The sequence below is a fragment of the Cucumis melo genome, chromosome 11 (assembly GCF_025177605.1).
Source record: "Cucumis melo cultivar AY chromosome 11, USDA_Cmelo_AY_1.0, whole genome shotgun sequence".
Taxonomy (NCBI): Eukaryota; Viridiplantae; Streptophyta; class Magnoliopsida; order Cucurbitales; family Cucurbitaceae; genus Cucumis; species Cucumis melo.
The window spans coordinates 29,520,232-29,543,538 of record NC_066867.1 but is presented as its reverse complement, the minus strand read 5'-3'; the positions used below and the strand labels follow the sequence as shown (position 1 = coordinate 29,543,538).

General features: G+C 35.5%; 3 protein-coding genes and 1 non-coding gene across 10 annotated transcripts; 2 read left to right on the top strand and 2 right to left on the bottom strand.

Moving 5' to 3' along the window:
- Positions 1 to 227: 227 nt before the first annotated feature.
- LOC103498020 (uncharacterized) lies at positions 228 to 7,690 on the top strand. Of its 3 annotated transcripts, none has more exons than XM_017046786.2 (3): positions 228 to 459; positions 756 to 868; positions 4,279 to 7,690. In XM_017046786.2, exon 3 carries the CDS (start codon positions 4,454 to 4,456, stop codon positions 7,277 to 7,279), a length of 2,826 nt encoding a protein of 941 aa, XP_016902275.2. In that variant the 5' UTR covers positions 228 to 459; positions 756 to 868; positions 4,279 to 4,453; the 3' UTR covers positions 7,280 to 7,690. The 3 variants fall into 3 exon arrangements, with proteins under 3 accessions (XP_016902275.2, XP_016902274.2, XP_016902276.2); XM_017046785.2 differs by having other exon boundaries at positions 756 to 873; XM_017046787.2 differs by lacking the exon at positions 756 to 868.
- A 1,656-nt stretch (positions 7,691 to 9,346) lies between these two features.
- On the top strand, positions 9,347 to 16,795 carry LOC103497890 (uncharacterized). 2 transcript variants are annotated; one of them, XM_051091850.1, is made up of 9 exons: positions 9,367 to 9,596; positions 10,059 to 10,118; positions 10,257 to 10,790; positions 12,180 to 14,371; positions 14,463 to 14,732; positions 14,814 to 14,894; positions 15,186 to 15,297; positions 15,936 to 16,002; positions 16,382 to 16,795. In XM_051091850.1, the coding sequence occupies exons 3-9, from the start codon at positions 10,544 to 10,546 to the stop codon at positions 16,476 to 16,478; spliced, it is 3,066 nt and encodes a 1,021-aa protein (XP_050947807.1). In that variant the 5' UTR covers positions 9,367 to 9,596; positions 10,059 to 10,118; positions 10,257 to 10,543; the 3' UTR covers positions 16,479 to 16,795. The 2 variants fall into 2 exon arrangements, with proteins under 2 accessions (XP_008458498.2, XP_050947807.1); XM_008460276.3 differs by lacking the exon at positions 10,059 to 10,118 and having other exon boundaries at positions 9,347 to 9,596.
- Positions 16,796 to 17,000: 205 nt separating this feature from the next.
- Positions 17,001 to 22,647, bottom strand: LOC103497891 (uncharacterized). 4 transcript variants are annotated; one of them, XM_008460279.3, is made up of 9 exons: positions 22,618 to 22,647; positions 22,398 to 22,487; positions 20,671 to 21,081; positions 20,316 to 20,433; positions 19,164 to 19,476; positions 18,930 to 19,002; positions 18,667 to 18,757; positions 18,232 to 18,311; positions 17,001 to 17,550 (listed from the first exon to the last, which is right to left on the bottom strand). In XM_008460279.3, exons 2-9 carry the CDS (start codon positions 22,446 to 22,448, stop codon positions 17,416 to 17,418), a joined length of 1,272 nt encoding a protein of 423 aa, XP_008458501.2. In that variant the 5' UTR covers positions 22,449 to 22,487; positions 22,618 to 22,647; the 3' UTR covers positions 17,001 to 17,415. The 4 variants fall into 4 exon arrangements, with proteins under 4 accessions (XP_008458501.2, XP_008458502.2, XP_050947806.1 ...); XM_008460280.3 differs by lacking the exon at positions 22,618 to 22,647 and adding an exon at positions 21,171 to 21,811 and having other exon boundaries at positions 22,398 to 22,564; XM_051091849.1 differs by lacking the exon at positions 22,618 to 22,647 and adding an exon at positions 21,663 to 21,811 and having other exon boundaries at positions 22,398 to 22,564.
- LOC127144103 (U6 spliceosomal RNA) lies at positions 21,407 to 21,509 on the bottom strand. Its single transcript, XR_007815725.1, has one exon. It is a non-coding gene; the product is annotated as a U6 spliceosomal RNA (small nuclear RNA).
- Positions 22,648 to 23,307: the final 660 nt, after the last annotated feature.

Here is a 23,307-nt window from a genome sequence, read left to right as displayed (position 1 = left end):
AAAGGTAAAAAGAAATAAGATCAATGAATTAACTAAAATTAATTAATTTGAGTGTGTGAAAACAAAGAAAAGCAACAAAGGATAATATTGAAATATAGTACAAAGTTTAAGGTTGTTTTCTAAATCCCAAAATTGTAGTTTAACACAATGACAAAGGACGTTCTTGTAATTTCACCTGTGAAATAATCATTTATTTTCATTTAATCAGCGGGCAAAGAAAGAGAAGAATCGCGAATGCAAGCAATCGATGCCGTAGAATTTGCATCGAATCTCTCAGGCGAAGAACCCTCACTTTAAACGTTATTACATTGACAATTTTCAAAAATTCACCACAGAAATTCATTCACTGCAAAAATCCCTTTGATTTTCTTCCGATGCCCCAACTTCCTGTTCCTCTCAATCTTTTCTTCTTCTTCAACTCTGAGTTTTTGTTGCTCTTCAACTGACAATAAAGCACAAGTAAGTACAATTTTTATTTTTATGTTATTTTTCTTCCTCCTTGAAATTTCTATGTATGAACATGTTTGGGGGGGTTTTGTTTGAATCCCATCACCAAATCGTCGTTCTAAACTTCTTTAGATTTTGATGTTATGTTCTGTTTGGGCTTTTACTTTGACATAAATGAATTCAATGGCGTTTTTGAAGTTTATTTGTTTCTTAAACGTGGGTCTTACCTAATTTGGGCTGAGTTAGGGTTTTACTGCTTTGGGTTTGCTCAGAGTCTCATCAGCTCTTTACTATTTTTTTTTGTGAAGTTCTGAAATCTGAGAATCGAAGCCGAAGTGGAATTTGGAACCGTTGACGGATTTTGCGATGAAGGGGCAAAAGTGTTTATTGTGTTTGCTCACCATATCGAGAGTGTAGAACTGTAAGGTGGTTCCATGCATTACTTTTTAACTCTACTGGAGTGATGGTTTGTTTTTGTGAAACGGATTGTGGGAATGAATGTGTATTTACTGAACGTCCAACTCTTGATAACGGACATCATCCCTTCCAGCAATCTGCATTTAATTTTGTAATTTTTTATGGTAAATTTTTTTATTTTTCAAATGCTATGGAACTAGCACATTAGATTTCTTGAAAACACATAAGGTGTTTGTATTTCCACCTCCACAACTAATTTTATGGATGGTTGCCTAACCCCACTACATTTGTTTAGTAGGAAACTCTTAAGATTTTAATATTCTAAGAGTCGGGCATGCTATTTTGTAACTTGGTTTTGGAGAGGATCAACCTCTTGAAAGTTTGACAAATTTTTATCTACGTATACACATTACTAGTAAGTAGCAATGGTCCCAATAGAAGGAGTTTTATACTTGTATCCTTTTTTTTTGAAACGGAAACAAAGCTTTTTATTGATGTCCACCTTACTAATGAAGCATGACTTGGAAGGTCTTAGTTTTAAATCTCCATTCAGTTTCTCTCTGAATGGTTTTTTTTTTCTGTAATTTCACAAGAATGATAAAATTGTTTCTTAATTAGTTTATGGAAAAAACCGTTCCTTCCCTTGTTGAACTCAGTTGGTGTAAAAGTACCAAGTACGTCCCTAGGCATGCCAATGGAAAAGAAAGTTGATAATAAAAAGGAGTATATGTACATGAAAGTGTGTAGTGGCAAAGGAAGTCTAGAAAATACCAGCATGACACAGAAGATTGTGTGTTATTGAAAGGGATGGCTCAGTAGTGGAAATGGCCAGACTTGATAGAGGACTAGGATGGGAGTAGAATTGTTTGCCTTCTTGAGAGAATGGAAATAAGACATTGGAGTGAACACTGGAAGACAAAGCAGGTGCATCAAGTGAGTTGAATGAGGGAGGAGCTAGGGGTGAGTTGGGTTGGGTTGAAAGCATTTTATGGACGAACCTGAAATTGCATGATGTTCGCTTTAGGATTCTAACACCCAATCCAACCCAAAGCAACCATTATATGTTCAGATTGGGTTGTCAAGTATCTAAAATTTTGATAAATCAAACATGAAACAGGATGACCAAATGAACAGGAATGGAGGTGCAAAAAAGAGATACTGAGTGTCATAGATGTAGATTTGCAACATTTAGGAGACAATGAAGTCACCGAATGCCTAACATAGACACCAAATGCAAATATTGGAGAGTTCACAACAAAGAGAGATTTGGAGAGTAAAGTCAAGACACCCATATCAACTATGGAAGATTTGAAACTAAAATGTTGAGAAGATATAAGTCTAGAGTGGTGTGGCAGAGAGGAACATTGGAGATTGAAGATTCGAAATTACAAAGAAGCGAGCTATAGAAATGAGAAAGGTAGAGAAAGAGAGAGATTGTGCGTGAGAACCATCAGGAGGAATATTCACGTGGAAAGAGATTTTCAGACACAACTCTGAATGGTAGTTGTCCAAGGTTTCAATGTTACTTTTGTTGTTAAGGGATTCCCACATTTGCAAGGGAGGGGGACTTCAGTTCATGCATGGACCGTAGCCCTTAAGTTTTTCTTGCTGTTATATTTTCCACATCTTTGTGCCTCCTCATTTCTTCTTGATTCTAACTTATTTTCCTCGCACTAGAAGGTTAAAATTTTAAAGAAGATCAATCTCTTTGTTCACCATTTCTTGCATGGGTAAGCTAATACCTTACATTGCATGCACTAACACCTTTTTTTTTTTTTTTTTTTTTTTCTCTTTAAGGTTATAATGGTGCATCATTTGTTGATGAATGCCATAAGATATTGACCATATTATTTTGAGTTGTTAGTTTTCCCAACTCAATCAATTTGGTCTCATATTGAAGTCTTTTAGAGTTTCTATGGTGGTTGTAACAAAGATGGTAGGGCTATCCTTGATGAGGTTAGTCATGGCAAAGTTTGCCTTTTCCTTTACCTGGATTAAGAGATAATAGAAAATTTTAGTGTAGAGAGGTTGGGGAGGAGAAATACCTTTTTGTAATCATCAGGTAAGTGAGTCCTATTTTGTAGCTCCTGCTCTCTCTCTCTCTCTCTCGTGGTTTTTTTTTTATTTTTTAAAATTTAAATTTTTATAGTTTTCTTTTCTCTTAATGCACATTCATTTTTTTTGTTGGTTATTAAAAAGTTTCTCTGGTAAGGCATTTGCAATGTCATGATAAGGTACCTTGTATTTAAAGCCATTCTTTTGATTAGTGACAACCTGGTACTGAAATTAAAATGAAAAACGCATAGGGCACCAAAAAAACCAGCCCACCAAAAAAGAAAAAGCCTTTAAAGAAAGGGACTCCAATTCTACAAAATAACACTTATTGAATGATTAAAATAAAAACTTCGTAACCGAAGCTCATAGAGAAACATGAAATCTAGTTTGGGACCACTCATCACTTTGGTCCTTGTCCAAATCTCTTAACACTCTATTGTTCCTCTTTTGCCATGTATCTCATTATAATGCACACACCCTAGCTTACCACATGAACCAACCCTGCTGCCTAAATGGTGGATGAGAAACTTCTTGATCATATCCATAGATCTCTATGATGAGCCCGTTGAAAGGTTATTCACATTGAGATAGGAGAGTGGTGTAAAGAGATATTATGAATCATTTGAAATAGTGGTGTCGTCTCCCCTACACGATCTCTCATATGAAATGATGGGATAAAGCTTCTTGAATCGGTTGAAAACAGCTCAAGGACAATGGCCAGGTGAAAGAAAATGTTGGAGAGAGTGATGGAAAAGTGGGGTCATCATTGAACTTGATTGTTGAAATCTACCTTCAACCTATGTACAATACATGACTCCAAGCCACTCCATTTAGTATTGGCCTCATTGGTCTGATAGGTGGCTTGAGCAACTATGTACATCTTGATTTATTTGAGCGCTCCTGTGTAGTTTTTGAACAGCTTGTGCTCGAAAGGAACAAATCATTAACGAGGAGAAATCCTATAATCGTTTCTTAGATTCGCTTTCTTTTGTAACACCGTCTTGATGTAGTTACATTTTTCTTCTTTTGGAAGAGCCTTTTTGGCTTTTGTATTCTTATATGACTTGAGGCTTTGATCTTCTCCCCTCTTTTTTAATTTCATATTATTTTTTAAATTATTTTGTACCTTCTTTTTTTGTCAGACTACCATTATGATCTTATAACTTCCTTTTAGAAATTGAAGGTGCAATTTTTGTTGACGGTTTGATGAATACTCGGAATAACTTGTGCCTCAAATTGGTTTGCATGCTTATAAAGATTTGAAAATCTGTCTGCTCACCAGGCATTATCTGTTTAATATACTGTTCTTCCATGTGCTTAAAATTTATTTTAACTGAATTAACTCGTTTCAAACTGCAGCAACCTACTTGATTTGAGGTCCGTGTAGTTGGGGCATGGTTTGGAAGTACAGGTGGTTTGTCCATAGTTGCAGTGTGACTTAGTTAGGAGAATAATACTAGCGGTGTGCTGTTATGTAAAAATTAATTTACACTGCATATTCTGTATTCGAGTGAGGTTGATCATTGCATGAGTTATGGATTGTAACAAAGATGAAGCCATTAAAGCAAGGGAAATTGCTGAGAAGAAGATGGCAGGCAAAGATTTCATAGGGGCTCGTAAACTTGTTCTCAAGGCTCAACAGCTAAATCCTGATGCAGAGTATATTTCACAAATGCTTATGGTTTGTGACGTGCATTGTGCGGCAGAGAAGAAATTGTTTGGTAATGAGATGGATTGGTATGGCATCCTTCAGATTGAGCAAACGGCGAATGAGGCGACAATCAGGAAGCAATACCGGAAGTATGCTCTTCTACTTCATCCTGATAAAAACAAATTTATTGGTGCAGAAGCTGCTTTCAAGTTGGTTGGTGAAGCTCAGAGAGTGCTGTTGGACCATGAGAAACGTCGAATGCATGATATGAGACGCAAGCCAGCTATACCATATCGACCTCCCCATAGAGCTGCTTCAACCTTTAATGTTGGAGTTCAAGCTAATTACAGAAGCAACTTTACAACCTTCATTCCTCAACATCAACCGCCTCCTCAACCGCAAGGACATTCAGGGTTCAGTCATAATCGTTCAACTTTTTGGACTGTCTGTCCATTTTGTTCAGTAAGGTACCAGTACTATAAAGAAGTGGTTAATAGATCACTTTGCTGTCAGAATTGCAAGAAGCCCTTTGTTGCATATGATATGGAACTACAAGGGGCTCACCCTCAGCCTATGTCTAACTTGAACCAGACATCATTTTTTCAGCAGCAGAATTCCTTCAATCACAGGCCTGAGATGGGACGCCCGGGAAACTCTCAGTCTGAGAAGCGTCAAGGAAAACGCAACACCTCAGTTACTGCTTCAGAAAAGATCAATGGTAAAAAAAGAAGGAAGCAGACTTCTGAATCTAGTGAGAGTTGTGATACAGAAAGCAGCTTAGAAACAGACGAAAATGGTGTTACTGATGATGATAGCAGCAGAAAGGATGTTGGACACTCTGGAGACCACCGTCCAAGAAGATCTAGTCGACGAAGGCAGAAGATTTCTTACAATGAGAATGGAAGCGATGATGACAATGACGACATTGAGGTCACTCACAAAAGATCAAAGAGAAGAAAATCATCTATCGTTTCAGATGATGATATTGAGGAAGTATCTGTTGCTGTGGATGATGATCAGACGGATACGAATAAGCCAGAAAATCATTGCTCTGAAGAGGATTTATCACGGAGAAGCAAGGGAAGTAAGAAGGAAAACCATAAAGAAACGACAGATCAGGATGTTTCTCAGGGAAGCATGGAGTCAGCTGGTGATCCTGAGTCTAATCTGCTTTCATGTTCTGATCCTGATTTCCATGATTTTGATCAGCTGCGGAACCGAGAATGTTTTGCTCTTGGGCAGATCTGGGCTATGTATGATGATATTGATACTATGCCTAGATTCTATGCTTGGATAAAAAAGGTGTTTCCTTCTGGATTCAAAGTTCAAATCACTTGGCTAGAGCCAGAAGCATCCGTTGATGGCAGAAGAAAATGTGTTGATAAAGAAATGCCAGTTTCTTGCGGTGAGTTTGTGTTTGGAGCAACTGAAACCATGACAGATTGTGATTCGATGTTTTCTCATGCTGTTTCATGGGTCAAAGGCTGCCATAAAGACAGTTTCAAGATTTACCCAAGGAAAGGGGAAATTTGGGCTCTCTTCAAGAATTGGGATAAGAACCGTGAGTGCGATTCCAATGGTCAATATGAGTATGAGTTTGTTGAGATATTGTCGGAATTTACTGAAGAAGCTGGTATTGATGTTGCACTCTTAGCTAAGGTGAAAGGTTTTTCTAGTCTCTTTTGTCGAATGGTCAAGGTAGGAGAAAAATCATATCAAGTCCCTGCCGCTGAATTGTTTAGATTTTCGCATCGGGTTCCTTCGTTTCCACTCACTGGTGATGAAAGAGAGGATGTCCCAAGAGGTTCTTTTGAACTGGATCCAGCTGCTCTTCCCCCCAATCTTCCAGAGATCATCCTTCCTGAGCATATAAAAGAGGTGGCTTCTGATATTCGTGGTAGCACATTGCCCATGATGGGCTCTAATGGAGATGCCGGCACCCATGAAGCTGCTGGTGATACTAACAGCAATCTCCGGTCTGAGGGTGATGATGGTATTGCAGCTGTAGCTTCGCCGAGTGAGGCTTATGAGATTCCAGATCCTGAATTTCACAACTTTGATCTTGAGAAATCTATTGAGAAGTTTAGGATTGGTCAAGTCTGGTCACTGTACAGTGACGAGGATGCCTTACCGAGGTACTATGGTCTGATCAAGAAAGTAACTCGTGAACCATTCGAAGTGAAGTTGACTTGGCTGGTGTCCTCTACACTGCCAAGTGACACAGTCAAATGGCACGATAAACGCATGCCGATTTCTTGTGGGAGATTTACAACTCAAAGGCGGACTGCTATGCACCGCTACACTTCAATCGACTCCTTTTCGCATCTGCTTAGAGCTGATCCTGCTCCTAATAATGCCTTCTCAATCTCTCCTAGAATTGGTGAAGTTTGGGCATTATACAAGAACTGGACTCCCGAAATCAGGTGTTCGGATTTGGATAAATGTGAATACGATATAGCAGAAGTCATCGATGATGACGATTTACAAAAAGAAGTTATGTTCTTGAAACGCGTCGATGGATATAACTCAGTCTTTAAGGCTCAAACCAAAAATGATGGTTCCACACTCACTATGTTAATTACCGATGCCGAAATTCTTCGATTCTCCCATCAGATACCTGCTTTTCGGTTGACAGACGAACGGGGTGGTAGCTTGAGAGGCTGCTTGGAACTTGATCCTGCCGCTTTACCAGTATATTATTTTTCTTGACTCAACTAGGCAGGGCGATAAACACCATAGACAGTGTTGCCAATGTATACCTCTGTATCTAATAGCTCGAACTGCGCCTTTACGCTGAAAACTGAACCCTTTTTTGGAGAAGCCTTGGCAAACCACAGCTTATTTTCATGAGAAGTCTCTGCTGGTTTGGATCTACAATGAGAACCAAGTTCGTTTATGTTTTACTTTCACTTTTAAGGTGAAAAAGTTCAAAAGGTTTCTGGCTTTGGGAGAAAAGAGAGAGAGGTTTCTCAACTCATAATATTGGGTTTGTGCACAAAGTTTCAATTATCATTGTGAGATAATCACCCGTAATTTTGCTTTGTAGCTGGACTCATTTGCCAAGGAAAAGATGATGAATTTCTTCACTTATCAAAATGATATCTTCATATTTTATGTTTACTTTAACCTTCCATTCTTGCCCTTGCGGATTGTCATACAAAGAGAACCTTAAAAACAACTGCATATTGTAAGCCAGAATTGTCTGTTTAGAAGATCTAGAAAATATTAATGTACATACTATAATAATTTTAATTGTGTGCTAAGTATTAATCTTATTATCTTTAAATGTTTGTTTTTTTTTCTTTCAGTGCTATTAATGGACACATTTGAAATTAAGAAAATATCTAAACGTTTTAACAATGCTTTTTTTTTTTTTCAAATGGTCACTTTATAAGATAAGATTGACATTTTTAATTGTTGTATTAGGAACGTCGATAAAATTAGTATATGTAGTGAAGTGTTCATATTTTCCATAAACACTTTGACTTAATTATAAGAAATTTTATTTTGATATATGTGTTAGGAATTTGTTCATAATTCAATTATTTTGATATGATAATTTCTTAAAGTTTCACATTTGGTTATTAGGAAAAATTATACATGATATTAAAACTTTGGTAGGTAGTTTCATGACTTAATTTACTCCTTCGAGATTTATTCAATATATATATAATTGATGTTTGAAAATACCCTCTATAAAACTTTATATTTCATTTTAGGTCAAATTTTCCTAAATAAATCTTAAATTTAATATTATTTTTAATAAATCTAAAATCTAATGATTCTATCCTACTTAGATATATCTTTTAAATAAAAGGACGATTATAGAAAGGTTTTTTCTCAAAAATATAAAAAAACGACAAATTATTTAACAATTTCGAAAATGGAAAAAACTTGAAGGTCTCGTGTAAAATAAAAAAAAAATGTCCCGTCAACAATGCCAAATGTAATGCAATTTGGTAGTTTGACTAGTTTGGTACATGATTATTTAGATTTGTTTTTTCAATTCTATTGTTTAATTTGGTTAGATGATCGTTTAATTAATTGGGTTACACAGTTTAAATTTGGCTACACGATTTCAAATCTGAACTTTTTTTTTCAAAATTTTGGTATAAGCGATTTTTTTCAATATTCTTAACGTAGAAAAGACAATACTATGTATGTAGTGAATGGAAAAAGAGGAAAAAGAAGAAAGAGGAAGAAAGCGTGAGAAAAACAACAAAAACAACAGAAAAGAATAGATTTAGTTACTCAAATCTAAAAAAAAAAGAAAGATGAATAAATAGCTAGAGTAGAGAGGAAGACGATAGAAAAAATTTGGAGAAAAAAATAAAAATATAAACCTGAAATATTTAAAAAATTGATAAAATTTGGTTAGTCAGTAAATATTTCAAATTTGTTATAAAAACCGATTTTCTTTTTAAAATGAAAAGCTCGCTGTACAAATTAATTTTAAAATTTATTGAAAGCAACTAAAATGAGACGATCAAAAGTATATCAACCAAATTGGAAAGATAACATTTTAATTTAACCCCAAATTACAAAATTATTAAAAATACTTAAATTAATTACATTTAAAATTTGAGAGCTGCCGGCTACCTTTATGGCAATGATTAACGGCTCACTGAATAGGCTTTCAATGTACCTTTTTCAAATTTTTAATAATAATAAAAAACACATTGTCTACTTATTTTTTGGGGTACTTTAACTTTAATTTTTTTTTTTTTTTTTTTTAAAATTTTTAACGTATTTCTCTTCGGTGAAAATCCCACCGCTACGATCAGATTCCTCATTCTATAAGCATACTTTATTTTTCCCTCCAAAACCCTCGCAGTCTCTCTCATCTTCCCGCCACATTCCGACCCTTCTCCATAAGCTCTTTTTTGAATTCCCTTCTCCGGTGACGGCAAACTGTTTCCGGCGGAGAAGATTTTGAAAATGGCTCCCTTTCGGAGTGATCGCGTCGACATTGATCGTACGGATACCGAAGTATTTGACGGCTATCTTTCACTGCCTACGTGTTCAGGTAATCGATTAGTTTATTTATTTATTTTGTATTTTCTTCATTTTAAAGTGATTGATTTTGTGAAAGATTGGTTTCGATGTTCTACACATTGAGTTTCTGAGATTGTTGGATTTCGGTTTCCGTGCATTTTTGTTGTGATTTACGGAGGTTCGTATTCTGAATGATTTTGGTTTGGGATTGACTGAGTTCATGGAGTTTTTGGATTCGATTTTTTAAAGAATCGTGTTACAGTTCTGGTCTTTTAGTAATGCTGAGTGGTGAAGTTGTGATTATTTAAATTTTGATTTGTTTTGATACTATATACTTCACTTCGTTTGTGAATTTTGTCCATATATACTTTTGATTTGATCCAATTAGTAATGAGTGTTTTATTTGGATATTGTTGCTAGATTTCTGTGGCTTGATTATGAGTCTTTTGTTGGTTGGTTTTTCATGATTTATTGATTACTTGTTGTTTCACAGCTTATTGCAGTTAAGGATTCGATATTGTGATAGGTTGAAATCGACTCACTTGATTATCATGTATGGGATAGGGTTTACCCTTAAGCTTTTATCTTAATCAAATACAAACTGTTTCTTGTAATGTAGAGTGATCTTGTTCTGCGAATGGAAACTCTATTATAATTTCACCTGATTAATCGTGTGGTTTGGGTAACACAGGTGAGGAAACGGATAAAACTTCATATTCTTCAGGAACAGTTGATTTTTATGATGACGAGTTTGAAACTCAAGTAGTGAATCTTGCTGGAGAAACTCAAGTAGTGGAGCCTATAAATGATGATTTTGAAACTCAAGTAGTGGAGCCTATAAATGACGATTTTGAAACTCAATTAGTGAATCCCCTTGAAGAAACTCAAGTTCTTGATATTGCATGTGAAACCCAAATATTGAGTGTCTGTGATGAAACCCAGCTACTTGATGATCCCATTCCTGATTGCGTAAAGAATATGGACTTTGACACTCAAATATTGAATGATTTTGATGATGAAATGGCTGGTGATGATTTTTATGATGATCAAGGAACAGTGACAACTGAAATTAATGTTGATGACAATCTACATGATGATGAATCAGCCCAAAGTTTTGATCAATCAGTGGAGGAGAAGGGCCAATTGACCTCTCCTCTTGGATATGATGCGAGGAAAGATTTAGAAGTGCTACCAAATACATTGCCTGAAAAATTTTGTAACTCAGGTATTATTCTTTTGATCATTTGTATTAAATATGAGTATTTTTTGTGGCTTTCAAGTTTTCAGTTGGATCAGAATTTGAACAAGCTGTAATTTGGTTTGTTTGTTTTGTGCTCGTTATGTGGTTTCTGTTATTACTGCAGTAATTTTATGTTTTCAGAATATTATGTCTATATTACTGCAGTAGTTTCCTATTTTCCTCATCTCTACTGTATCTTCCTATTGCGACTTTACATCATTGATCATATTGATGAGAGTGCGAGCTTTAGACTTAATTGAATGATGCAAGTGCAATGAGGAAAGAAGAAGGAAATGATTATTGTTTCATTCTATCATCAGATGAAATAGAAAAGCAGAGATCAAAGGAACCAATAGAAGTTGATTTGAATGCTCTGTTTCAGTGTGAAAAAGAACCGGCAGTTGAACAACAAAATCTGGATTGTTTATCTCAAGCTCAGCTTTGCGAAGTTCCAGCCCATCTGAAGTCATTGGTAGCCGCTTGCTATCTGATTCTGGGGCAATATCCAGCAGCATTCTTTGTTAGAGTTGTCCTGATTTGATGGCAATTTTCAGTTTTCAGCTTCAGCAATAAGATTGGGAAGTGTTTGGAGAAGCTTATTATTTGGAAGGAAGATATTTTGGAATTAGAATTAAAAAGAAAAACATGATGGAAGTGCTTTCTATTAGTGTAAGTATTGAAATGATAGAAGACGGTGTGCTTTAGGGGCTTTTTTTAACAAGAAGAAGCTGTTCCACTAGTCACCCTTGAGCGAGAATTTGGTAATCTGTTCATGAAAGTTCTGTCATCAGAAGATGTTACCTCAAATGGCCTGCCTTTCATCTGGGGCTTGGATATATTCCCCTCAAGAGCGGCTCTTTAGTTGTGTTTCAGAAGTCATGGCAGCAGCTTGTCAGCTCATGTAGTTAATGGATTTTTTATGGTTCAGATGTTCTTTGGTTGGTTTCGAGATAGCTCAGTTTTTTCATTCTTGTCCTCTTGAGATGCATCTTCTTCAAGCTCTTCAAAGATTACTTCTCTCATGGTTATGGTTCTTTGGAGCACTTTTATTTCCTTTTCCAACATTTCATTTGTATTGATTGTTTTTTTTTCAGTTGCTGTTTTGATTTCTTTTCTGCCCTGTTTTGGAATTTGTTAACCTCTTGGCCCTTGTTTTGTTTGTCCGTGTATTTGGTTTCCGGATTCTTTGACCCTTGGAGATTTAAGCTCTTTGTATAATACTAATGTACTTTGAGCATTAGTCTCATTTCATTATATTAATGGAGAAACTCGTTTCCTTTTCCAAAAAAAAGAGAAAAATCATCACATTTGAGTTTTCTTTTCAATTCTCTAACATATTCCTAAAATCAGTTTTCTTTTCTTTCACCTTTACAGGTCCCACACGACTTTCTTCATTGCGAGCAGCCTCTTTGCGTGCCTCTGGTTTAGCAGCCCGTTGTTCTGCCATGAAGACTGGAGATGCTGGGCCTTCTGTTACAATTGACAAGGATAAAGAAAAATCATCCTTAAAAGATAATCCTGTTGACCGGCATAACGGTATTGGGCAATCCAATTTGAATGATGGAGATTCAGGTAACGTTAAGTGCAGGGTTGGGAGTTCAGCAGTGAGAAAGCTTTTTACAGATGATTATACCCCTGTGGGGGATTTTGGAGATCTTCACACAAAGCTTGATGCTAGTGACGTTGACCTACATCAGTTGACTGCCTGTGATGGCGATGGTGATCAGTTGGCTGGGTTAAGCTATGTTGACTCTCAAGAACCTGGGGATTTAACACAAGACGACGCTCTTGATTTTGTTGAAAAGTTTCTTAAAGATAATTCTATGGAATTTGGTCTAGGTAAAGGTATGCATAAACGGGATGCTATGGTGCAACCAAAGTCGGTTTCTAATCCAAGAGGACAGTATAATCTGGCTAACATTGTTAACTGTGTAAGAGTAGTTGGAGAATCAAGAGTTTTTGACTGGGATGATAATCGGGAAGATGAAGGAGGTGGTGATATTTTCCGCAGAAGGAAAGAAGAGTTTTTGACCGAACCTCGAAAACCAAAAGGGAGAAAATTAGACTTGAGCGTTGATAAGGAAGCATCTATGAGTACCCAAAATATGAAATCAAGGTTATTTTGTTCTGATTCTCGTCTAGAGTTGAGAAAAGGAAAAGGGAATAATGAGCCATCTCGAGAAGCCAATATTGAATGCAAAAAGAATCTATCCTATACGTTGGATAAGGAGAAAGATGGTGATCCATGTGGGGGAGAGTTGCAAGGCAACGGCATCCAGCCTGATCAACAAGAAGACGCTAATGTAGGTTTTGATACTCAGATGGCAGCAGAGGCAATGGAAGCATTATTCAATGATGAGAATATCCATAAGTTAGTTGATAATGAAACAAATCAACATTTGGAAAATAGTTCAATGGATTCTTTCAGAGGTTCTCCTTCTAGAAAGTCATACTCAAGCTTGAAATTGAGACGATCCTCGAGGGGACATGGCTCTAGTTCCGAGGTTGCTCCTATGCAATCCAAGATAAGAAACCAGAAGTTTTCTGGAGTTATCATGAAAGCATGTGGAAATGAGATTGTAAAATTGTCAAACAGAAGTAAGAAAAGAGATGCTGATGCAATCAATGGGAATGAAAACATTGGCTGTGACTTCAACAATGCATGTAACATGATTCAGAAGCGGCTTTTACGTGGAGAAGTTGTTGAGTTTTCACCTGTTGCATGCCGAACTAGGCATTCAATGATCGTAAATCAATCAAAAAAGGATGAAATTGCATCTAGTGGACGTGACCGGTCAGTTGCAAAGGTAGGTTCGTTAATCAAGAAAAGTAGTGGTGATCAGGGCACTAGGGATTTTGAAGCAAGGAGAACATCTCTAGAGGCAGCATCCAAGACTCTCAAGATGAAGTCAAAAGGTGCCAAAAACAATGCAAAAAAGTCCATGGGAGAACGAGGGTTGTGTGATATGTTAGCTGGTGAGGCAAGTCTGCCTGGTGATCTACTTGGACAAACTATGAATAGGCGCAAGAGGTCACGTAATGTGAAGAAAACACGAGCGTCATTATGTCTTCTTTCACCTCCTTTAAATAAAAACTTGAAAAGACCAACTGTCGGCAGAACAGGTGCAGAAAAAGCTCATAGTGGAACTGTTACCGCTGATATAAATGGTCAATTATCCACTGAAGGTTCCTATCGGCCAAATTCCATTCAGCAGTTAAATAAAAAGAACAATGGATGTTCAGTTTCTTCTGTTGTAAAGACTACGACAGATGAATCTCCTAGTAAAAGGCACAAACCATCTGTCACGGTTTGTACAACACCTGATAACTTAATGACACCTACAAATGCTGTATCACCTGTTTGTATGGGCAGTGAATATTACAAACAATCATGCAAAAAGAACCTCTCAAAATCAAGTCTTTTGAAAGAACTTCGTGATTTAACTGCTTCGGGTCTTGTATCGAGATCTTGTCCAACTGAATCAAGAAAGAGAAAAGATATGAATGATGTTCGAGTCTTGTATAGCCAACACCTTGATGAGGGCATAATCAAACAGCAAAAGAAGGTAGTTTCAGATTTCATACCCTTTTACCTGCTGCAAGGTGATTATTTCAACTTATAACTCATTCTCATTATTCTCATTGATGTTCTTTCAGACGTTAACTCGCCTAGGGGTTACTGTGGTATCCTCCATGGCTGAGGCAACACATTTCATAGCGGATAAATTTGTACGTACGAGGAATATGTTAGAAGCCATTGCTCTGGGCAAGCTTGTGGTGACACATCTATGGATTGATAGTTGTGGACAGGCAAGCTGCTTCATCGACGAAAAAAGTCACATCCTACGAGACACCAAAAAGGAGAAGGAACTTGGCTTTAGCATGCCAGGTTCATTGGCGTGTGCTCGCCAGCGTCCTCTTCTAGAGGTGATTTCAATTTCAATGTTCAACCATGTGCTGTTTCTGTCATTTTTTCCTCTGTAGTTTTCACAATCGTTAGTGCTACAGGGTCGACGAGTGTTGATCACGCCAAATACAAAGCCCGGGATAGCCATCATTTCAAGCTTGGTCAAGGCGGTAAAGGGTCAAGTATGTTTTTGCTTTTTATTATTCATTTGCTTTTTTTTTCTGCCGTTTGTTGGGATTGCACTCCAACTTTTATTTTGTATGACAACATGTATGTGTTTAGCATATCCTTTAAAGTCCCTAAGAATTACCAAAGTGCTTAAGGCATCTCAAACACACATCATCGAATCTGTATAGTTGGATGATATCTTTGTATACTTGCTAAGTCATTGAGTTCCTTCGACGCTTCACGTGGCATTCATCTACTTGCACGTGTTCACACATTCTTTTGCTAAGATTGGCTGTTGTTATCAGGCAGTAGAGAGGATCGGGAGGTCTATGCTGAAAGATGATCAAATTCCAGATGATTTGTTAGTTTTGTCGTGTGAAGAAGATTACAATACGTGCTTGCCTTTTCTTGAAAAAGGTTGGTTCAAATATTTCTCTCAAGATTTTCCCTGAAAGCATAGTAAAATGATAATATAAAAATTAGTTCTATAAATCTGCTATGTATTTTTTAAATTTGGGTTACATTTCAAAGACGTTTTATTGTTATTTTTTTAAAAAGATTATTTATGAACGAGGACTGGTAAAGAATAAATAATAAGTTTGGATACTACTTTGACTTTAATACGTTTGATTTTGGTTTATTTGAATCTCTATACTTTTAAATGTCATTTTTGACATGTACTTTTGAAAAATGACTATTTTGGTCATAATTTTCATTTTTATCTCATTTTTTATATCTAAATCATAGCATAGTATTACTTGCTTATTTTGAAGTGTAACCATAAATTTGTACTGAAAGGTTTTCATTGAGTACAAAATTTATTTTAAAACTTTGTAAAAAGAGATTCAAAGTCACTTTTTAAAAGTAAGTGAACCTAATGACCAAAATGATCCAAAATTGAGTTAATAGAGTCTAAAATGAACCAAGAACTAAAGTAGTATTTTAACTTAAATAATTTTAGTTTAGTTTAGTTTTATTTAAAAGAAATCACTATCAAGGAATCAAAATTATGGCATTTTCCCCCTATTTGAAAAGCTTCCCCTTCGCTTGTGCAGGCGCTGCAGTGTATAGTTCTGAGCTGCTACTTAATGGGATCGTAACGCAGAAGCTTGAGTTTGAAAGGTCAGGTTCTCTATCCTATGGTAAATTGCCAATTGCATAAGAAAAATTTTCCGCTATAAATTTCTGTTTTAGAAACTTCATAAATTTGTTTCTTAGCCATTAAAGTGTAGTTTTATCATTGAAGTTATGAATTAGTTCAAACTAGGCTTCAACAAGTTTGAATGGATCTTGGTTACTCAACATCTTTTGAAACAGAACATTTAGCACCTTTTTCAAATGTTTAAAAAAGTTTTTTTTTAAGTACTTAACAAAAAAGTATTTTTTAAGTACTTAAAAGGTTGTTCCAAATGATCTGTATTAATGATCGGATGAATATCCTAAAAGCAATGAAGCATTTGATGATTGTGTGCTAATATAACCGAATTCTCTTATTCATTAGGCATCGTCTTTTCGTAGATCACGTCAAGAGAACTCGTTCGACGATATGGCTCAAGAAAGATGGCAATAAGTTTCAACCTATTACCAAACGTCAATGACTTCAATCCGTAATAATTGATTTTCTGTCAGGGTATGCTCTTTCTTGTAGATGTTGGTTGCTGTGTAATATTATATAAGTTTTGATGCGTCCTATCTTTTAGATTTCATAGTTTCATGTAAATGTTTAGGCTATTAGAGAAGGTGATGCACATGTTACATTTTTTGTTTATTCTTGTCATAAGGTTTTGCAAGAGCACCATATTTTAGATTGAGTCATTTAGTCTAAATAATGCGACTACATAATAACTTATGTGACTTTAAGTTTGGAATTCATACTTTTTTAGTTCATAATGTGATTATTTACAATTATAGAGAAGATTAATATTGTTTTGCCATCAATTTCATTTCAAAAGACGTTAATTTATATAATGAAAAGACGTTAATTTATATAGATATGTTATGAATAATATTATGTACCTTTTAATTATTACCATTAGTTGTTGGCTCGTGTTAATATCCATCCAACTTATTTCAACCAAACAAATTTCAAAGTCCAAGGATACAGGGGAAAATTCTCAAAATTTAGAAACATAATTGAAAATTAATCCAATTTCAGAATTTAGCATTTAACAAATCACTTGTAATCATTATTTTCAAGATCACTTTCGCACGTCCTAATTTTTTTTCTTACACGCACTAATCTTTTTTCTTACACGACATTGCAAAGAAACAAGAAATAACAAGAAATGTGCAATTTATATTGCGCCTGTAGGAATACATTTTTCATTGATACATGTAATCTACCTTCATCTTCATCAGTTGCAACTTGCAACCCGAGCGATGACGATGTTTAGATTTGCTCATTAGATGCCTGAAAATTGTCATGTTTTGTGGGATCTACCAACATCTTTCTCCTCACTCATCAGATTGTGTTTGTTAATTTAGAAGTTTCATAACGAAGCTTCAGAAGATGGGCTCATCGTGGTTGGAACACGGTCATACTTGGTTGGGATTCTGAGCGATTCGAATTCGCCAAATGTAGTAATGAATGTATACAGCATTCAAGCTCATAGCCACACCAAAACCCAAGATTGCAGACAGCAAAATGGCATATATGGCCTTCAGTTTCAGCTGCAAACAAGGCCAAAAGTTTGTCAACATAATTTAGAAAACAAGAAAGCTTAATACTTTTCTTGAGTCAACCACATTTGAATTTTTCCTCTTTAGTTTTGACAAACCGAGCTGATGTAAACCCTAAAATAGGCCCTAAACTTTTCGGGTCGATTTAAAATAGTTTTTGTTTATTAGTGAGTTAGCTTTGATGCTTTGGAGCACATACAAAGAAGCTGTTAGGATTCTTCTTTCTACAAACAAAAAAATCCCAAAAAGTACTAAATATCCATAACTCACAGAGCAAGTCTCGCAGGAAACCACAACAATCACAAGATGAAGCACAGAGAAAACAATACGAACACCAAGAAAAATGAACTAATCCGCTGGTTGGGCCGAGGATCCTCTCCCAAAGAGCTGAAGCTCACTCAAATTCTCTATACCTACGCCTCTAGCCATGCTCTCCTGCTGTTTTATAACTCAAAATACCTAACAAACTTAATGTCTAATTACTCAAATACCCCTTGCTACCAATCAAACTAATGTCCGATTATCCAAATGTTTTCTTAATGAGGGGCCTAACGGTTACCGTAGAGTATGGGCGTAACCCTTCATAAAAAAGGGTTGGTCTTTGAGATTGGATTTCTTTTCATAGTAATCAGAATAAAATTGTGCTGTCTAATGCATGAAAATTTTACTCACCAAAGTATAGAAAAGGTGAAGAATAATAGCTACAAGTGCAAACTCAAGAGCAGCATAAGTCCATATGTACTCCCTGATTGCTGCAAAGTTATGCAAATAGGCAAATACTGAGATTCATAAATGATTAAAGAAAGAAAATGTTTAAGGTTCAGTTTAATAACCAGCTGGTTTTGGTTCTCTGTTCTAAAAAATTATGTCGATTTCCTCATAATTTTGTGGTAAGTTTTTTCATCAAACTTAAAAGACACATTTGAATTCTAAGTCAAATTTCAAAAAGAAAAAAATACTTTCTAGTTTTCAAAATTTGGCTTTTTTTTTCTAGAACATTTTCAAATATTAGGTAATAAGACTAGAGAAACTATAAGAAAGAGTCGTGTTTATCAATTTAAAAATACAGTTCTCAAGCGAAGCCTAAAGTTTTACAGAAATCTATACCGAGGATGACAGAGAATATCGATGACGTGAGACCAAACACCAGTGCAAAAGGTGCAGCATAAACAATAGCTTGAGTCTTCAAGTCGTGAATCTAAAACAAACAATCAGAAGGCAAAAACACAATATTATTAGTTCAATTGAACAATATTGAAAACCAAACACGATGTGGAGAATATCAAGCAAAAAAGAATCCATATAAATCCTAAAGAAGTTCAAGTTGAAAGAAATTCAAACAATTTCCTCTTCCGTAGCAAATGGCATACCAGGAGCTGCTCAAGGAAGAAGAAATAGCATATTGTGCTGATTAAAACGAGCACCACAAAGTCTTGCCAAACACTGCAACATACACAGAAATTAGTACAGTTTCGGCCAAGTATGATAGATGAAAAATGGTAAACGAGAGGGAAGTTTTCAAACGTCGTTAAAATCAGAAATGGTTTGGTTGAATAACAGAATCCTTCATTAAAAAGCCAAATCATGACAAGCTGCTGTAATACCTTATTGTCCGTGAACGAAACGTCAGTTGATTTTGCAACTGTCTTCCGTCCTGTTGAGCAGTGGTTGGAATGCGGAGTAGTGTGACGGGTAAATTCTGTACTTCCTGCCTACAAACTTCACACACCTTGCTTCCTCTTATACTAAACCATTCTATTGCACAATCTTTATGTACAAGCCTAAGGGCTCCTTTGCAACTGCATTCCATTTTAAGAGTGTTTTCTTCTTCACATGGATCGAGACAGATTCTACAAACTGCTTCCTCTTCAGGAATTTCTTCATCATCATTTTCTAAGGTAACAGAACCAGCCTGATCTGTCACATGTAAAAATTTGCATAAGGTTCAATATATAATCATCCCTAATGTTCGTGTAAACTTCAGAATTAGGCTCTAATCTTTCAAAAGTTTTGGTCTCATTATTTTCGACATCAATTTCTTTTTTGGTTAACTTACAAATTTAGTCCATGACCTTTGAAGTTTGTATCTATTTGGTCATTGAACTTTCAAATTATTGATTTAACCCGTGAACTTTTGAAAATTTTGAAATTCACGAATTTATCATATTCAAAATTGATTGCAGAAGGTTCCATTAGACATAAAAATTAAACATTTAGGGACCTATTCCACACTTTGAAAGTCTGGGATCAAATAGACACAAACCTTGTAGTTCAAGACTAAACTCGTATTTAACCTTCTTTTCTATTCAAATCCTTATCTAACTAAATAATGATGTGACATTAAAGCACATTTTGTTAATTTAAATATATCCTCTATTTTTATTTTTATGAAATAGACAATGTTCGCCGGTAAAATTGAAAACTTACCCATTTTACATGACTTGACCATACTATTTTGGTTGGGATTAGAAAATGAACTAATTAAAAATTCTAGTGACAGCCTCATAAAAGAAAAATATGAAATATCTTTTCAAAATTCATGCATCACCCTTTTATGGTGAAAATAAATACTTGATTCAAAAGATTAAATATGAAAATCACTCACATGACCAATACTATAATTATTAAAAACTTAAAGGATCTAATATATACTATACAAAAAAACTGTAATATGTAATAAAACCATGCCTCAGATTCTATGGGATGCAAAGCAAAAAGGGTAAAGTGAACTAATAGTAGGGTTTTTGGACTTATACCAGAACTGGCACTGGCCTCAGAAATTGCCCTAGGGGTAGCAAAAGATGTAGATCGTACTATAACGATATTTCTTACGGGCACAGATAGAGATCTCGAAACTGCACGCACTGCTTCTTTCTGTTGGAGATAAGAAAAGAAAGACAAAGTTACAGATCTTGTAAAGTAGCATTGTAGTAAACATTTTTCACTGTGGTTGAAAGGAGTTAAGTAACAAGTAACGACCTTACTTGAATGAACGAGATTTGTTTTATAGGTCGTACAATTGCGGCCTTATCCAACGAGTTATGTAATTAAAAACTTAATGGGTTTTTGTATGACGAAACTCAATGGAACTTTGTAACAGAGATAACTCACATGTGGGATTGGCTTTTCAACGACCGTACTAGTTGTGGCGGGGAGGGGAATCAAGGGGGACAAGTTTGATGCAGGAGTTACTGGGAGAGAGGTGGACTTTTTCCACGAAAAGGCTGAAGCAATTGTCGATATCGAACTTTCAGCAGTTGTCTTTGGGTCTGAACTTAGGAGTGAACTTTTCTCACCTTCAGGAGCAATGCCTTTCCTCTTAAAGCTTAAAGCCCTTAAGAAGCTTCCTGGAGATAAACCACCTTTGTTGGAACCTTGAGATTGCAGTAAACCTTTTCCACTACGGCTTTTACCAAAGCCTGTCGATCTCGGGGGTATTTGAAGTGAAATATCAGGCCGTCTACTACTATGTCCAGTATCTGAAGTTTGTTCATTTACAGATTTTACAATCTCGGTGTCTTCCTGCTTATAACAAACAATCAGATACAAATTCAAGTTAAATGCATTGACGATCTAAGCAGTTCAATAATATACAGAGAAAAAAAACTCACAAAGGAAAAGTCTTTAGAGAAAGGATATGAATGACATCTCAGATAAAGCATTTCATATTTCACTTATCTTTAGTAATCCAGTTCTTCATTTGTCAATGGATCCACTCCCAAGTTCACCTCAAGGAATGTTAATATAAATTTGTTATTTTACCAAAAAAAAATGCAGCCAAGTAACTCTACGAATGCCTGCCAATCAACTCCTGACAACAAGACCTCAATGTTTGGCTAGCTGTTTGCAAAAATAACATTATTTCTTGATTTGTGCGTGCCATCCTTGAGCAGGGGCCATGCTAATCTTCTATGTAATGTTCCAATTTTATCAGATGCCCCTGAAGGGACTTGCAAAAGTAACATTATTCTTCTAATGTTTTATATAGGAAGTCAAGCACAACAAACTCAAACTCCTCTGAGCATCACGAAATATAAATTCGAGGTACTTTTACAATTTCTCTCTCATAAATACAATAGTACAAGCCATATTCTGGCGGCCACCTCAACTAATCTCTTGTGGAGGGGAGGCCTAAGTGAGTCAATCCATGGCAAAGGCATCCCACCACTTTGTCACCCGCCCAGGAACGAGAATAAGCCCACGTGCCGAAGCATCATATTGAAAATTTCCCAAACATCCATTCATTCAGACCCTATTTCAGTTTAGATTTATAATTATTCAAATAAGATGAAAATAAGAGAGTATCCAAGATTATTAGATAGACTTGCCATGCTTAGCGATTAAACATTGTGCAAAAAATCTAGACAATCTAGATCTATAGTTGATATACATGAGCTTTATTCTTTTTGGTATATATATATATATAAATAGAGAGAGAGAGAGAGAGAGAGCTTGATACACTGTTCAAGATCTACAAAGTACCAACAGTAGAAAGATAAAGAAAATTCCCCCAAAATGGGACAACCGTAACATCCTGTTTAGGATAACAACAACAACTCAGCTCAATTAAGCTCAGGAAATATAAAATTTAACTGTTTAGAAGAAACCTTAGCACTCAAATGAATCAAAATGAACTATAATTAATTCCTCATAATAATTGTAAACAACAATCTGACAGAACTCGAAAGAACACGACATTGTTAATCGCTGAGCTCTAAAACAGCTGAAAATCTAATCAAAAAAATCAATGCAAAAATGGATCAAAAGTCACATGCAAAAAACAAAGAAGAAGAAGAAGAAGAAGAAATCAAAATTTAGCAAATTAATAAAAACCCCACCTCTTGAGTAATCTCAGAAACCCCATTTGAAAGTGGCTGAACTGTTGCCATTTCTGTTGAAGCCACTAACGCTTATAGCAAAAGAAGAACCTGAAATTTTATAGAGACAAGAGTAGAAGGAGAAAGAGAGTGAAATGAGTAGGAAAATTTGTGGATTTTTCTTAATTAATTATTATGTTTGAAAAAGAGAGAAATTTAATGAGAATATTATAAGTGTAACCTGAGACAGAATTTTTGGGAAGATTGAATGTCTGATGTGCTTGGTTCGCTTGGAACCTTACTAGGAAAGTGGGCTTAAAGGCCCATTTTACGGTACAATTGAAAGCAATTATGATGGGCCCACCTCTCCATAATAAGCCCAAAAAGTTGTACTCGTTTTCTATGCATGGGGCTCCACACGCTCACATGATGTCTTTTTAACACCCTTTTACGTACCATTCAATTGTATATATATGGAGAGGCAGAATTACCCTAAAATAAAATTAACTGCATTTTGCAATTTTAATTTTAATCTTTTTTTTATAATATATGGGATAAGGAGATCGAACCTCGAATTTCAGGATCGATGCTGTGTTTATTTCGACATGTGTTGCTATTTTATCCTTGAAATTTAAAATATGCTACAGTTTTAACCCTCTATAAGTATAAGTTATTGTTTAATGAATTATAAACAATGTATTTTTTTAAAAAAAATTATGAATCTTGAAAATGTCATTCAATGGTTAATTTCTATGTTTGTCAATTTTCTTTTGTGTGAACAGCTTTATTTTATTGAAATGGATGAATTTATGAAGAATTTTACGTGGTTAAAACTTAAATTAGTAGGTGAATTAACTAAAAAATTAAACCTAATGCTAAAATTGCAAAACTTAGATAAGTTTAGGGACAAATTTGGTAAAATTGGAAGCTT